At 44.7% G+C, this 17,248-nt stretch overlaps 1 protein-coding gene across 1 annotated transcript in view; it reads left to right on the top strand.

The window, feature by feature from the left end:
- Window positions 1-17,248, top strand: part of CPO (carboxypeptidase O) — a 134,205-nt gene that overhangs the window by 99,930 nt on the left and 17,027 nt on the right. The window contains exons 9-11 of the mRNA XM_089671161.1: window positions 1,865-1,955; window positions 9,952-10,154; window positions 11,982-12,066. Coding sequence (XP_089527287.1) covers window positions 1,865-1,955; window positions 9,952-10,154; window positions 11,982-12,066 — 379 coding nt within the window. The remainder of the gene's footprint in view (window positions 1-1,864; window positions 1,956-9,951; window positions 10,155-11,981; window positions 12,067-17,248) is intronic.

Below are 17,248 nucleotides of genomic sequence, written 5' to 3'. Positions count from 1 at the left end.
CATAAATATACACCAATCAGCCATCACATTATAACCACCCATAACCTGTCGAGACATTGACTCCACTAGATTTCTGAAGGTATGCTGTGGAATCCAGCACTAAGCCCTCAGTTACAGATCCTTTAGGTCCTGTAAGTTATGAGGTGGGGCCTCCATGGATCAGACTTGTTTTTCCAGCACATCCCACAAATGCTTGATTTAATTGACATTGGGAGAATTTGGAGGTCAACACCTTACACTTGTTGTGTTCCTCAAACCATTATTGAATTAATCAGACCAGACATTCATTGCTCCATAGTTCAGTTCTGATGCTTCTATGCCCATTGTTTGTACTTTTGGCTGTGGATTATGAGTCAGTAGAGGCACCCTGAGTGGTCTGCAGCTGCGCAGCCCCATACATAACTGTAATGCACTGTATGTTCTGACACTTTTCTATCAGAACTATCATGAACCTTTTCAGGAATTTGAGCTAAAGTAGCTCTTATTTTGGATTAAACTACACAGACCAGCCTTCACTCCACAACTGCATGAGCCTTGGTTGCCCATGAACCTCTCACAAGCTTGACGGTTTTCCTTCCTTGGGCCACTTTTGGTAGGTCTTGACCACTGCACACCACAAGAGCTGCAGTTTTGGAGATGCTCTAAACCAGTGGTCTTCAAGCCCTTTGCTTGCTTTTATCTGGCTTTTGGAGCACGATTTCATTCACTGATACAAAAAATGGGACATAGTTCCTACCCTCCGACACCAATGAAGGGGCACAATTCCTCCCAATGACACCAACAATGGGCCACAATTCCTCCCAATGACACCAACAATTGGGCCGAATGACACCAACGATGGGGCACAATTCCTCCCAATGACTCCAAAGATGGGTTATTATTTTTTCCCACTGATGTTGGGACCTTTTCTACTCCCAATGGCTACAGTCCAGCCCCCCTAAAGTTTGTTTAGAAAGTTTGGAGACCCCTGCTCTAACCCAATCATCTAGCCATTGCAATTTTGCCCTTGTCAAAATTGCTCAAATCCTTATGCTTGTCCATGTTTTTTGCTTATAACACGTCAATTTCAGGGGTAATATGTTCACTTGCTGCCTAATATATCCTTCCCACTTTCAGATGCCAAGATAGTCTACCATGTGTTATTACCTGTCAGTGGTCATAATGCGTTGGCTGATTGGTGTAGTATTTTAATTTGAAGAAAAATGCCACTTTCACCCTTCTTTTGTGAATGCCATCATACAGTAATTGGCAATATCAATGTAAAGAGATAATAATGTAAAGAGTAAGGTGTATGCGAACCCTAAGAATGAACATCTCTTACTGCCCCCCCTTAATTTGGTCTGTTAATGTAGCATAGTATGTAATGTAATAAGTGCTACAAAATACTTATTGATCTGTCAGAAATCCAGTGCATTTCTAACAGCTGACAATGTTGCACTGAAAACTCCAACAATATTATCAGCCCTAAGTTCTCTCTGTGGACTACAGAACATCTCTATGTTATGGAAATGAGGGGAGGGGGAGTTGTTTTGTAGTCACTCCTAATTCACTTACTGCCTTAGGGTGACATATCTGCCTTTACATAGATACAGTTAAGTCAGTGCTGTTGTCACCCTTGGACAAGAAGTATACTGACAGGATCATCAGGTAAAAATAAAAAGAATAGAGGAAAACTAATGCAGTATTCACATCTAAGGACTGGTAAATTGAAATTTGTTAGATTTTAGTTCTTGGGTTTAGATAAACTTATATAAAAATATCACAGTTTATTTGTGGTCATCTGAAAAAGAAACAAAACAAATAACATTCAGTAGCCTGGTTGGTTAGTAATTTTCTTGTAATAAATGGATTAATCATTTCCTAGGATAGACTTTGGAGAAAATCCCGTTCACAGCAAGAAAATGGGACATGTTATGGGGTGGACCTTAATCGGAATTTCAATGTTAAATGGTGCGGTAAGTATAGTCTCCCCCTCACATTGTCTGGTTGTTATATCAATCCATTATTTTCAATATTGAGTCACTGGCCCAGAATAAGTCTACATATAAGGATTTCTGGCTTCACTTTTTCTGGGTGAGGAATTGGAATATACCTAAGTCAACAATAGCCAGGCATCTGTTATTTTCAAAAGCAGGTCAGCAATGGCAGCTTCCATATTTTTTTCCGTACAGGTTTTACAGATTCCCAGGTCTTTAGTGCATGTGCGTTACGCCTAGTGTTACTGTGTGGGGAGATTTACTAAGACTGGAAAGTGCCAAATCTGGTGCAACTCTGCATAGAATCCAATTAGCTTCCATGTTTTATTGTCAAAGCTTAACTGAAGAAGCTGAAGTTAGAAGCTGATTAACTACCACGTACAGCTGCACCAGATTCTGAGTGCTACAGTAAATCTCCCCTGAGTGTCTTGAGAAAGATGGACTGAGCTTCATCGAAACGTCGACAATAAAAACACTGCTATTGTATTTTCTCAGCAAGACCTGTAAGTGCCTTTATACAAGTTTTGGATTTGTATGAGTTTCTTTTTGGGTGAGCACCTGGGCATTTATCTCAAACATAGATTACCACGGCTACCCTTGGGACAATGCAAAGCAAGATAGTTCAAGCCAAGATTTGTCATAATTGTGATGATTATGGCTTACAGCTCATGAAAACCCCAAATCCACAATCTCAGAAAATTAGAATATTGTGAAAAGGTGCAATATTCTAGGCTCAAAGTGTCCCACTCTAATCAGCTAATTAAGCCATAACACCTGCACAGGGTTCCTGAGCCTTTAAATGGTCTCTCAGTCTGGTTCAGTAGGAATCACAATCATGGAAAAGACTGCTGACCTGACAGTTGTGCAGAAAACCATCATTGGCACCCTCCATAAGAAGGGAAAGCCTCAACAGGGAATTGCAAAAGAAGTTGGATGTTCCCAAAGTGCTGTATCAAAGCACATTAATAGAAAGTTATGTGGAAGGGAAAAGTGTGGAAGAAAAAGGTGCACAAGTAGCAGGGATGACCGCAGTCTGGAGTGGATTGTTAGGAAAAGGCCATTCAAAAGTGTTGGGGACTTTCACAAGGAGTGGACTGAGGCTGGAGTCAGTGCATCAAGAGCCACCACACACAGACGGATCCTGGACATGGGTTTCAAATGTCGTATTCCTCTTGTCAAGCCGCTCCTGAACAACAAACAATGTCAGAAGCGTCTTATCTGGGCTAAAGAAAAACAGACCTGGTCTGTTGCTCAGTGGTCCAAAGTCCTCTTTTCTGATGAGAGCAACTTTTGCATCTCATTTGGAAACCAAGGACCCAGAGTATGGAGGAAGAATGGAGAGGCACACACTGCAAGATGCTTGAAGTCCAGTGTGAAGTTTCCACAGTCTGTGTTGATTTGGGGAGCCATGACATCTGCCGGTGTTGGTCCACTGTGCTTCATTAAGTCTAGGGTCAATGCAGCCTTCTACCAGGGGATTTTGGAGCACTTCATGCTTCCTTCCGCAGACGAGCTTTATGGGGATGCTGACTTCATTTTCCAGCAGGACTTGGCACCTGCCCACACTGCCAAAAGCACCAAAACCTGGTTCAATGACCGTGGGATTACTGTGCTTGACTGGCTAGCAAACTCGCCTGACCTGAACCCCATAGAGAATCTATGGGGCATTGCCAAGAGAAAGATGAGAGACATGAGACCAAACAATGCAGAAGAGCTGAAGGCCGCTATTGAAGCATCCTGGTCTTCCATAACACCTCAGCAGTGCCACAGGCTGATAGCTTCCATGCCACGCCGCATTGAGGCAGTAATTGCTGCAAAAGGGGCCCAAATCAAGTACTGAGTACATATGCATGGTTATACTTTTCAGAGGTCCGATATTGTTCTATGTCCAATCCTTGTTTTATTGATTGCATGTAATATTCTCATTTTCTGAGATTGTGGATTTGGGGTTTTCATGAGCTGTAAGCCGTAATCATCACAATTATGACAAATCACGACTTGTACTATCTTGCTCTGCATGTAATGAGTCTATCTCATATATTAGTTTCACCTTTTAAGCGGCATTACTGAAATAAATGAACTTTTGCACGATATTCTAATTTTTCGAGTTTCACCTGTATATATCTCATGGATACGATAACATGTCTTTTTAATTTCTAGGTACCATATTGTCTTTATGTTAAGTAATCTGTTCCACTTTACAACTTGAAATAATGCCCTATAAATAGCTCAGCTAAGCTGTTTGGGGCTTTTGTATATAGGCCAACTCATTTATTTTTATTGTAAACAGTTATTTCCAGACCAGGACTTGAAGATCAGCACTTTAGTTGGTATGTTGTCTGTAGCATTGTTGCACATTACATCAACTCCACTGTGTTCATCTGTACACAAATCCTTGTCTGGTTATTACGTTGATCCATTATTTTTAACATTGAGTCACTGGCCCAGAATAAGTCTGCATGTAAGGAGTTTTGACTTCACTTACTACATACTTTTTGCAGGTCAGGAATTAAAAAGTACTGAAGTCAGCAATAGCAAGGCATCTATTATATCAAAAGCAGGTCTTCAGTAGCAGCCTCCATATTTTTCTCTGTGCAGCTTTTACAGGTTTACAGGTTCACAGGTCTTTAGTGCATGTGAGTTAAGCCTAACATTAATATGTGACTCTCTAAGGCAGCCAATTCATTTTAAATGCTCTCAGCACACCAAAAACTGAACTTGACCTTTTTTACTGATGCAGTCCATCACAACAATGCAAAGCAGTGCAATGCGGAAACACAAAGGTGTAAAGCCAACATTAAGCCTATCAATTTGTGTAGAGATCTCTGTCAGTTCACTGCAGCAACCTCTGTGACATTTGGGGTAAAAATCAATGGGGATTAAAAACCTGAAATACTCACATAAATCCTTGGTCTCGGATCTTCATCCCCTTCCTTGCAGAAGAAAACAGTTCTTATTCAGATGTCCACATCAATACCTGAGTGAGTTGGACATTTCTTATTGACTGTCCAAGGGTCACATGACCTAAAAGACTGATCGCTGTGATGGTGTCATGAAGAGGTGACGAGTCAGCATGGGCATAGACTGTAGCACTGGATCACCACAAACAGAAAAGGCACCAGCGAGGGACAAAGAAGGCAGAATTAGCTGAGCAAAAATGCTTAAAAAGGTATTACATTCTGAACGCGATCATCACTGAAATGGAAGTACTGTAGCTAAAGCCATTATGCTGAACTGCCGTTCGAAAGCCCCAGGACTGGATGGCTTCACTGGCTTATATTACCACAAATTTTCCCAGCTCCTGGCTCCCCGCATGGTGGCTTACTTCAATAGTATGCAACAGGGAGAATTGCCCTCTTATGACTCCCTATGGGCGCATATCTCCATCCCCAAAACCTCAGCTGAAACACTGGACCTTCAGGTCTTTAGCCCGATTTCCCTGTCAAGTGAGGACATGAAGCTCTTAGGAAAGATCTTATGCTCCCGTATCAACAAATTTGTGTGCCATCTGATCCACAGGGAGCAGGTTGGCTTCGTACCAGGTCGTCAGGCAGGGGATAACATTCGTAAGATAACCCTGATGAACCAATGCAGGATCCTGGAATTCCTTCTTTCACTTGACATCTACAAAGCATTTGACATCCTCTCCTGGGACTACCTGTGCTATGTGTTGCAATGCTGGGGTTTTGGATAGTCATTTTCAATCTGACTCTCTGCTCTTTATTCCTCTTTCACAGCTACTGTCCACTATGCAGGCCATTCCTCTGTCTCTTTTCCCATCTTAAGGGGCACAAGGCAATGCTGCCCTCCTTCCCCGGTCCTTTTCATTCTGGCCCTCGAGCCCCTAGCCTCTGCTCTCCATGCTGATCCTAACATTATGGGGATTCCTTATGCCAGTGAATCTTATAGAATAAATCTATTCAGGGATGATGCTTTTTTCAACCTTTCCAACCCCATTACCACAATACCCTACCTCCAAATCCTTCTGTCTCTGACAACTGCCCTGAATGTCACCTTTCTAAATTCAACAGTCTAACACCCTCAAGCAACCTTCCCATACTGTTGGGCAAGTTTGTCTTTAAACTATCTGGGAATCCAACTGACTTCTTCCTATTGCTCTCTGTTCACAGCTAACTACTGCCCTCTTTTGCGTACTATCACTGCATATATGGAATCTTACTGCTTCCCAACCCTATCATATACTGAATACACATGATGAAGATGACCATTCTACCCAAGATTTTGTACTATTTTAGGATGCTACTGGTTTGGGTCCGTACCTTTTTTCCTCCGTTTACTCCAAAACAGGATTCTTTCCTTCATCTGGGCTTATAAATGCCCTCGAGTCTCACACTCCACTTTATATGCCCATAGATTGAGAGGTGGACGTGGAGTCCTGAACCCACCGAAATATTAAATGGCGATGCAAATTTCTCAGCTATGTTACACATGACTTCAGACTCTCTTCAGATGCTCTTGGTAATCCCTAACTGCTCCCCTTTCCCAATTTCTGCCCTCCTGTGGCTTCCTACCCAACTGCGTCTTCATGCCCTCCCTCTCCATTCCTTCCTCTCCTCTCACTCCTAAATAACCCCCTCTTCCCTCAGGTCTGCCACTGCTCTTTCCCATCCTGGCCCTCACTCTGCGAAACACAGGAGGCACCCCTTTCAGAGTTCTTCCACTGAATGCAGCTTCACCACTGGATAGCCACCCTTAGGTGCAACTCCTCTTTCCTATTCCAAAAAATGCCCTTTGAGCATATCTGTTTACACTTTCCAGGAGCATGTGGCGCCATTTCTATGGTCTATTTTTCTTTGAGTGCCAGTGGCTTGTCTATGTCCCTCTCATATATTACTAGATGGGCGTGAGATGTGGCAGCCCCCATAGATCTTGAGGACTGGAGTAAGGCCTGATCAAGTGTAGCCAAATGCTCCTTTAACACTGTCACTCTGGAGAAGGCCCACAAAGCCCTCCTCTGCTGGTACTGGGTACCAATTCATATCACCCACGCAAACCGTCATATAGTGATAGATGTTTCTGGGGGTGTGGCCTGTGCGGGGACGAGATCTATATCTGGTGGTCCTGCCCCCAATTGGTGGGATTCTGGTCAAGGGTCTTTAGTCTCTTGACAATACTCATTAATTTGGTCTTCCACAAGGATGCTAGATATGCATGCCTCTACTGCAAAATCCCAGGCCTCTTCTCCCATCAACAGAAAGGGGCTAAATACCTTTTTATTGTTGCCAAACGCACTATAGCCAGAGCCTGGAAGAAACCCGCAGTGTGGTTCACAGAAGTGAAGAGCATTCTGACTACCCTAATGATTCACGAGAAGATGGCCAGCATCCTTCATGACTCCCACTCCAAATTCCTCAAAGTGTAGACCGCATGGTGGTCATATGCTCTCCCAACCCTGCATCCAACTAGCCTGGGAGCTCCTGGCTCCCATAGAGCATTACCTAGCCTGCAGGAACCTCTCTCCTCTTTCTAGTCTTGCTTTGATCCTCATATCTTTTTTCCATCTCAATCCATTCTCTTCTTTTATTACCCCCCCCCATTTTTTTCTCCCTCACCTCCCACCGACACTCGGACTAGGGTCCCTCTGATTCCAGTCGATGAGGTCCCCTATTCCCTTCCCCTACAACCCATCCCTGGGCCCTCAAGCCCAAACTTGTATGGTTGCCTCTGGCACCGTTTTATGGAGGTAATTGGTTTATAGCTTTATACGCTTTAAAACCTATGTAACCATCCTGAGTTCTCCTTACCGTACTGTTATTTTTGTCCCCTGCGTGGGACTTATCTGTTTTGCATGCATATTTTGTCGTGTTTTCCTCATCTCTTCATTAAAAATTCTGGGGGCAATTCACTAAAGGTTATTGCATGCATTATATCAGTCGGGTGACCATATATCACATGTGATACAGAAAATGTCAATTCACTATTGCTAGTATGCGGTATTTACCGCAAATAGCAAAAACGCTTGGTAAATACCGCATAGAAAGACCTTAAAGTCAATTCACACAAGGAAATAAATAATTAAATGCATGCAGTAATTAAGTAGCGGTCGAGGCATGTGATATGTACTGGATATTAAGGAGTAAGTGGCCACCGGCATACTTAACAAACAGTAACTATCATGGTTGTTAAGGAGCGGGTGGCTGTCACGCCCTTAACAACCAGTCATCAGTCATCAGCTGCATCAGCAGGGTTTCCCCACTGACAGCTGAATGTGAAAAAAAGAATTGCCATCAATTAAAAATTAAGAATAAAAATGTTGTAGGGCTCCCCCATCCATACCAAGTCCTTCAGGTCTAGTATGGATTCTGAGGGGAACCCCACACCAAAATAAAAAAAAAAGTTGTGGGTTCCCTCTAAAAATCCATATCAGATCCTTATCCGAGCATGTAGCCCGGCAGGTCAGGGAAGGGGGGGGGGAATGAGTGAGAGCCCCCTCTTACCATACCAGGACATATGCCCTCAACATGGCAGGGTAGTTTGGGGTTGGAGGGGATCTCCCCCCCCCTTCCCCAAAGCACCTTGTCTCCATATTGATGCAATGGCCCATGGTTGTGGGGGTCTGCGGGAGGGGGCTTATCAGAATCTGGAAGCCCGTTTAACACCCACGGCACCACCTGCCTGGAGTTTGCATGTTCTCCCTGTGCCTGCGTGGGTTTCCTCCGGGTACTCCGGTTTCCTCCTACACTCCAAAGACATGCAGGTAGGTTAATTGGATCCTGTATGAATTGTCCATAGTATGTGTATGTATGAATGTGAGTTAGGGACCTTAGATTGTACACCCCTTGAGGGTTAGGGACTGATGTGAATGTACAATATATATGTAAAGCGCTGCATAACTTGACGGCGCTATATAAGTACCTGGAATAAATAAATAAATAAACACCTCCAGATCTTGTCCCCCCCACGTGAATGAGTACATGGTACCCGTACTCTTTCACCATAAAAAAAAGTGTAGTGTATAAAAGCACAGGAGGCAGTTTTTCACCAGTCCTTTATTAAAACAAACAGAATTAAAAAAAATAAAAATGTCCCCCAGTGTAGATCCATCATCTATCATGATTCCTGCTTCCACCACCGACCTAAAATAAAGCTGACAGCATCATCTGATAGCTGATGACTCGTTACATTACTGCATCTTTTCACTACTAAAATAACGCATGACTTAAAAAATAACTCTTGCAGTATTTTAGTAGAGTTTTTTTAGTGAATGTCAACATTTTTTGGAAAACGCTGTGCGGTATCTTAATGCATACTTGGATGCAGTAATATACTGCGTTGTGAATTGTCCCCATTGTACCAGAAAAAGGTATTACATTTCAAGAATTGTTAGGCTTGCTTTATGTATGGCAATCTCCCACAATATCCTGTTTGGCAGCATATATGCAATTAAGATATCATGCCTACCCAAAATTCTTTACTTTTTCAGGGTCCTTCCAGTCACGGTACCTAGTCACATATTACAAATAAAGTACAGGAAAATGTTGACATTCATGTAGGCCAAAAATAGCTAGCAACATCTCATACTGTCATAAATTTTCTTGAGGCCTAAGCATTCACAACTTGAACAAATCCTGAAACACACCTACTCGGTATATTGGAAAACTCTACCTCTCTAATTCAGAAAGCCTAATGTAAAAATATGCCAGTACTATGTTTACAGCAAACCATTTACATCCCAAACTGTCTTGGGAGTTGGAATTGGTGTGTGCATGAAGAGGACAAAGAGAAGATGTTACCTAGTAAAGCATTGAAAAGTATACTCCTGCTGCCCTCATGTGGACCTTGTCAGCTGCCGGCTGCAATCTGAATGGGGGGATTATGCATAAGTTTAAAGTAAATCACTTGAATATTTTGATTTGAGTACATTTGCAGCATTTGCTGGATACCTTTACTAGCTCACTGAATGCTTTTACTTGTTGCCTGGAATTGTTCTTTAATTTCAGTCTGGCATTTGCAGATCTCGGATCATCCAAAAATTGCTCAGACAACTCTTACTGTGGAATTTCACCTGTATCTGAACCAGAAACCAAAGCAGTGGTAGACTTTGTGGAGAAGAGAAAATCAGACATCATCTGCTTCCTAACAATGCACTCATACAGTCAATACATTCTGACTGCTTATGGCTACACCAGAGACCTACCAAAAAGCTATAATGAAACGGCAAGTCATGTTTTCTAAACAGTATTTGTAATTTTTGTAGGTATGGAATAATATTAGTCAGATAATTATTCATAGACATGCTTTTAACTGATGAGACTTTATTTTATAGAAGTTACAGTTCTAGCATTATGGCTTGAGTCTTTGTAGTAAATACTTTAAAAATGAGAAGGACTCTTTTTTGTATGTATATATAATGTGTACAGCTGCTTCAGTCTTTAAAACATGACAAATTAATTCCATTTTCAGCGCTTTTTATTTGCATTATATGGCAAAATGTTTGTGGTAACCTGCCCATCATAAGTATATAAGCTTGTCAGATATACCATGCCAAAACCATGAATATTAATATTGGAGTGGACCCTCCCTTTGTGGTTATAACATCTTCTGCTCCTCTGGGACAGATTTATACCAGATTCTGGAGTGTCTTTATGGGAATGTGTGCCTATTCAGCCAAAAGAACAGAGGTTGAAGAAGAAGACTTTCCTCATTTTTGGCATTTGAATTCCTCCCATAGGTCAGGGCTCTGTATGGGTCATTTGAGTTCTTACATATCAAACTCATCAATCCATGTCTTTGTGGACCTAGATTGGTGCACAGTCATGCTGAAATAGAAAAGCTGTTTGCCACGAGTCAAAGGAGAACAATTGTCTAAAATGTCTTTGTATGCTGTGCAACATCCAACTTCACTGGAAACACTTAATTAGAGGGGTGTCCACATCGGTGTGATGGTCAAGTGACCACGACATTTAGGCCATATAGTGTATTTTTACCTACATTCTCAAGAGAACTACTCTATGAAATATAAGGAGTCAAAGTGAAGTCTGTGTACAGCATATGCATTGTGTACATTACATTTGCAATTATAATTTACCTCTCATAGACAATAAAATATGTTAAGTGATCTTAGTACATTACCAGGGTGTGCTGCAATCTTCTCCCCAGTTTGGTCTGTGTAGTCATGCAGCCCTTGGCACTGGAAACAAATATATCATTCCCTTTTCTCTGTAGGGAACGGTTTGGACAGTATTTGGTTGTAAACCAGATTCTTTATCGTGATGCAAAATCTCTGCATGCAATGAACAAGTCTGTCACTAGGAAGTACTCATTGCTTTGCTGCATTACTGCAATGCAGCTAGAATTTTCAAAAGCAATTTTGTAATTTTCTCATAATGGTTTTATTTTAAAGCTGAGCTCCAAGCAGACAAAAAAAACATAATTTCATTCTGTTTTTTGTTCACTTAAAAATCAAGTGTATTTTTAAAGAAATTAGTGTAGTTACATTTGACTTGATATCAGCCTTTTGCTGTCCCTCCTCCTTTCTGGGAGAAGGAGGAACAGCAAAGGTGTCAATTGGTTGGGCTGCATTGCTCATGTGCTAACATGGAATATGGCAATAGGAAGAGAGAGTAACTTTATTATGACAGCAAAGTGGAATTTGATAAAGTTTCTTCCAAAGCTGTAGATGGGAAGTTCCTAATTAAGTTACTGTAAGGTTAGTAACAAAAGAAGTGAATTGTGTCTTCAGCACAAGACTTACTGTTCATTGCATAAATGATCAGAATTTTTGATCCCTGTGAGCAATCAGTACTGAAATATTCTTCATTATAAACTGAAACATCCCCCCCCCCCCCCCCCCCGATCTGTGCAGCTGTCTACATTCACTGCCATGTGTTTCAAAATCTACAACAGCATGACTGAAATTTATACACTAGTAAAAGCCTCCTAAGTGCAGTTAAAATTCTTACCCTTGTCTAATTTGCATTTCAACTACAAGTGATATGCAGTAAATGTTTTCAAAATATAATTTTTTTTTTTTTTTTTTTACAGATCAAGGTTGCACAGATGGCAGTATCGGAGCTGAAAAAAAAGCATGGCACTGTTTACAAAGTGGGGAGTTTTGCAAATCTTCTGTGTAAGTGGATTTATTGATGGTTTTGTGAGTCTATAATGTTAAGTATGGTGCAAGACTCAAGTATACAAAAAAAGAAATATAATTTCCCTTTGACAGATATCTTCAGTGTGGTACAGAAGTGTAAATTATCTGTATAGCCTGTGTATTTCTATGGTGCTCATTAAGGGTGTGTGTTGATAGGCTTTTGTTTGTGTCAGAACCGCTTCACTCCCCAGACAAGTCTATGGGAATGCAAGAGCAGCTGATTGCAGGTCATAAAAAAACAGACAAATTGAGCACTACTAGGCAACAATAATAAGGGAATACATCTAAAAAGAGGAAGTCCAAAGACCTGTCCAGGTCTCTATGCGTCCACTAGGAGGCAGCTTGTAATAAGAGCAGGAGATCACTCTGTGAATAGATCAAGGAAGGGAGAAAACAAGCGCCATCTAGGTGTAGTATTAAAATAACCATTTAATGATCAAACACAATAGCACTCACAAAGGAGGAATGGGTCAAGGCATGTATGGCAATTGGAGTTATCTTCAGTGTCAGTTCTGGACCGCAGTGGATGGAGGCTGTGAACCAGCTTGCAATATGTTCTGAAGGCTCCCAGGGCTTCCTGGTCGGCATGGAATGCAGCATGATGGGCGAAAGTGATGTCAACAACCGGAGCTGACCATCAAAAATAGTGACACGTTGCTGAACAGGCGCTCCTTCTTCAGGCTTACTAGAAGGCCTGAAGAAGGAGTGCATGCTCCGCAATGCATTGCCATCTTTGTTTGTCCAGGCCATCTAGAAGGCCTGAAGAAGGATCGCATGCTCCGCAACGCGTCGCCATCTTTGTTCATCAGTTCCGGTTGTTGACATCACTTACGCCTATTGTGCTGCATTCCACGTCGACCAAGAAGCCCTGGGAGCCTCCAGAACATCCTGCAAGCCAGTTCACAGCCTCCATCCACTGCGGCCTGAGACCAACACTGATGACAACTCCTATTGCCATACATGCCTTGACCCATTCCTCCTTTGTGAGTGCTATTGTCTTTGATCATTAAATGGTTATTTTAATACTGCACCTAGATGGCGCTTGTTTTCTCCCTTCCTTGATTGCAGGTCAGAAGGAGGAAAGCTGTAGGTCAAACATACCTGTCAATGAATTCTGAATTATCTAAGAAGATCTAAAACTGATGTCAAAAACAAGCCCAAAACCACAAGCCCTTACCATGCTTCCTCACTCTTGTATTTGGCATGCAGCTATTGGTTATGTAAAAAGAATGTACTGTTTTTGTACATATTTTATTTAACTTATTATGTTCAGAACTAAAAAATAAATAAATTACTACTCATTTTTTTTAGTCAAGTAAATATTGTAATATGTAGCCCTGCTCAGGCAGCAGGAATTTTTCCATGTGAAGCATTATTATTATTAGAGATGAGCGAAGAAATGAAAAATTCGATTCGACTGATTCGGCGAATTCGTGGACAATATTCGATTCGAGTCGAATAAATTCGCTGTGAATTTAACTTAAAAAAGGGTGTTTCTAGGCTTCAGAGAGACTTAATATTAGTGCAGAACACTGTACCTTTAATTTAAATGCCCTTGGAGTCTGCTGGGGAAGAGAAATAATACTGTCAGTCAGTATGACATGCAGATGAGTGCCGTCGATCTTAGAATCACCGCACACTTCACTCATTTGGGCAGTCACGGGGCCAAAACCAGAGTGTGGAGCCACAGTGTGGCGGTGGAGGCAGCAGCAATGGGAGGCCATACAGCACCCTATGACAAAAATGGAAACCACCAGCAGTGTGAGGAGACCTGAAAGTGGCACATGGCAGAGTGTGGCGATAGAGACAGCAGCAATGGGAGGCCGTACAGGGACCCATGACACACTCTGGACCTGGCAGCAGCATGAGGAGGCGGTACAGGGGCCCATGACAGATTACGGGCCTGGCAGCAGCATGAGGAGTCGGTACAGGGGCCCATGGCAGATTACGGGCCTGGCAGCAGCAATGGGAGGCCGTACAGGGACCCATGACACACTCTGGACCTGGCAGCAGCATGGGGAGGCGGTACAGGGGCCCATGACAGATTACGGGCCTGGCAGCAGCATGAGGAGTCGGTACGGGGGCCCATGACACACTCTGGACCTGGCAGCAGCATGAGGAGGCGGTACAGGGGCGCATGACAGATTACGAGCCTGGCAGCAGCAACTTGGACAGGAGGACGTTCAGCTTCTGCACCGTCGGGTGCGTGCTCGCAAACTGTTGTCTCTTGGAAACGGATTCCAAGAAAGACTGCTGACGGAATCCGTGAAGAGGAGTAGCAGGAGAAGGAGCATCTGAACGAGCGGAATATGCCAACAAGCGACAACAGGGGCCCATGACAGATTACGGGCCTGGCAGCAGCATGAGGAGTCGGTACGGGGGCCCATGGCAGATTACGGGCCTGGCAGCAGCTATGGGAGGCCCGTAATCTGCCAGCACCCTATGACAAAAAATGGAACCCACCAGCAGTGTGAGGAGACCTGAAAGTGGCACATGGCAGAGTGTGGCGATGGAGACAGCAGCAATGGGAGGCCGTACAGGGACCCATGAGAGACTCTGGACCTGGCAGCAGCATGAGGAGGCGGTATAGGGGCCCATGGCAGATTAGGGGCCTGGCAGCAGCTATGGGAGGCCCGTAATCTGCCAGCACCCTATGACAAAAAATGGAACACACCAGCAGTGTGAGGAGACCTGAAAGTGGCACATGGCAGAGTGTGGCGATGGAGGCAGCAGCAATGGGAGGCCGTACAGGGACCCATGAGAGACTCTGGACTTGGCAGCAGCATGAGGAGGCGGTATAGGGGCCCATGGCAGATTAGGGGCCTGGCAGCAGCTATGGGAGGCCCGTAATCTGCCAGCACCCTATGACAAAAAATGGAACACACCAGCAGTGTGAGGAGACCTGAAAGTGGCACATGTTTGGGGCATGATTCATGGCGGATTTAGTCAGTTGTGTCAGGAACTGGTGGTTTGAAATCCAGACTAATCCACGCCTGATTCATTTTCACAAACGTGAGTCTCTCCACACTTTGGGTGGACAGTCGTGTCCTCCGCGGAGTTGCAATACCTCCTGCCGCACTAAACACGCGCTCCGATGCCACGCTACTGGCCGGGCATGACAGCCTTTCAAGGGCAAATTCAGCTAGTTGGGGCCAAAGGTCAAGTTTCGTTGCCCAGTAGTCAAGGGGATTGTCTACCTCGGTTGGCAGGGTGCTGTCCAAGTAGGCCTAAGCCTGTTGTTTGAGGTCCTGCTCCAGGTCCACCTGATGCTGCTGCTGCTGCTGCGGCTGGTTAGTAGTTTCCTCACTGCGCTGGTGAAGAAAGCTACTCATCATCGACTGCAGACTGAGGCAGCCGCTGCTGGTGGAGCTGCCACTGCTCCTACCACCCCACCCCTCCCCTGCTGCCATGGCAGCGGAACACGAGCGCACAGGGCCCACAGTGTCTGAGGATGGACGTTGGCGCAGACAGGCAGAGACCAGCTGACTACATAGGTGTTTTTTATAGTACGTTATTTTGGCCTCCCTCTCAGCAGGTGTGAAAAAGGCCACCATTTTTGAACGGTAGCGAGGGTCCAACAAGGTGGACAGCCAAAAGTCATCCCTCTGTCTGATGGTTATTATTCGGCTGTCGCTACGCAAGCAACCGAGCATGCTATGGGCCCTTTGTGCCAAGGAATGCGAGGGACTCCCTGCCTCCATCTCCACAGCATACTGCCACGGTGCGTCTAGGTCCTCTGTCTCCTCTTCCTCCTCCTCTACCAGATGCTCCTGCTCCTCCACTCCTGTCCGCTGAGTGGAAAAACCACCCATTTCACTCAATAATTCCTGAGCACCAATGTCCTCCTCTACCTCCTCCTCTTCTTCCAGTCCTGCCCCCACAGGGGCCATGTGGCGTTGAGATCTGTGCGCCACGTCTACCGCACCCTGACCAGCCATTGTTAACAGCATTTGTTCCAGGACGTGCAACAGAGGAATGACGTCGTTCATCCCATAGTCCTGCCGACTCACGAATAGCGTGGCCTCCTCAAAGGGCCTGAGCAAGCGCAGGTGTCACGCATGAGCTGCCAATGGCTGACATCTAAGTTACACAGGGAGTACCTTTATCTGCTTTTAACCTCAGGAAATCTGTGATGGCCTTTTGCTGTTCGTAAAGGCGGTCTAACATATGTAGGGTTGAATTCCACCTTGTTGCAACGTCACAGCATGAGGAGGCGGTATATAGGGGCCCATGGCAGATTAGGGGCCTGGCAGCAGCTATAGGAGGCCCGTAATCTGCCAGCACCCTATGTCAAAAAATTCAACACACCAGCAGTGTGAGGAGACCTGAAAGTGGCACATGGCAGAGTGTGGCGATGGAGACAGCAGCAATGGGAGGCCGTACAGGGACCCATGACAGACTCTGGACTTGGCAGCAGCATGAGGAGGCGGTATATAGGGGCCCATGGCAGATTAGGGGCCTGGCAGCAGCTATGGGAGGCCCGTAATCTGCCAGCACCCTATGTCAAAAAATTCTACACACCAGCAGTGTGTGAGGAGACCTGAAAGTGGCACATGGCAGAGTGTGGCGATGGAGACAGCAGCAATGGGAGGCCGTACAGGGACCCATGACAGACTCTGGACTTGGCAGCAGCATGAGGAGGCGGTATATAGGGGCCCATGGCAGATTAGGGGCCTGGCAGCAGCTATGGGAGGCCCGTAATCTGCCAGCACCCTATGTCAAAAAATTCAACACACCAGCAGTGTGTGAGGAGACCTGAAAGTGGCACATGGCAGAGTGTGGCGATGGAGAAAGCAGCAATGGGAGGCCGTACAGGGACCCATGAGAGACTCTGGACCTGGCAGCAGCATGAGGAGGCGGTATATAGGGGCCTATGGCAGATTAGGGGCCTGGCAGCAGCTATAGGAGGCCCGTAATCTGCCAGCACCCTATGTCAAAAAATTGAACACACCAGCAGTGTGTGAGGAGACCTGAAAGTGGCACATGGCAGAGTGTGGCGATGGAGACAGCAGCAATGGGAGGCCGTACAGGGACCCATGAGAGACTCTGGACCTGGCAGCAGCATGAGGAGGCGGTATATAGGGGCCTATGGCAGATTAGGGGCCTGGCAGCAGCTATAGGAGGCCCGTAATCTGCCAGCACCCTATGTCAAAAAATT

This window comes from Staurois parvus, unplaced genomic scaffold, assembly GCF_062004578.1.
Source record: "Staurois parvus isolate SC_StPar_1 unplaced genomic scaffold, SC_StPar_1.0 ptg000011l, whole genome shotgun sequence".
NCBI lineage: Eukaryota > Metazoa > Chordata > Amphibia > Anura > Ranidae > Staurois > Staurois parvus.
This window is presented reverse-complemented; position numbering and strand designations above follow the sequence as displayed.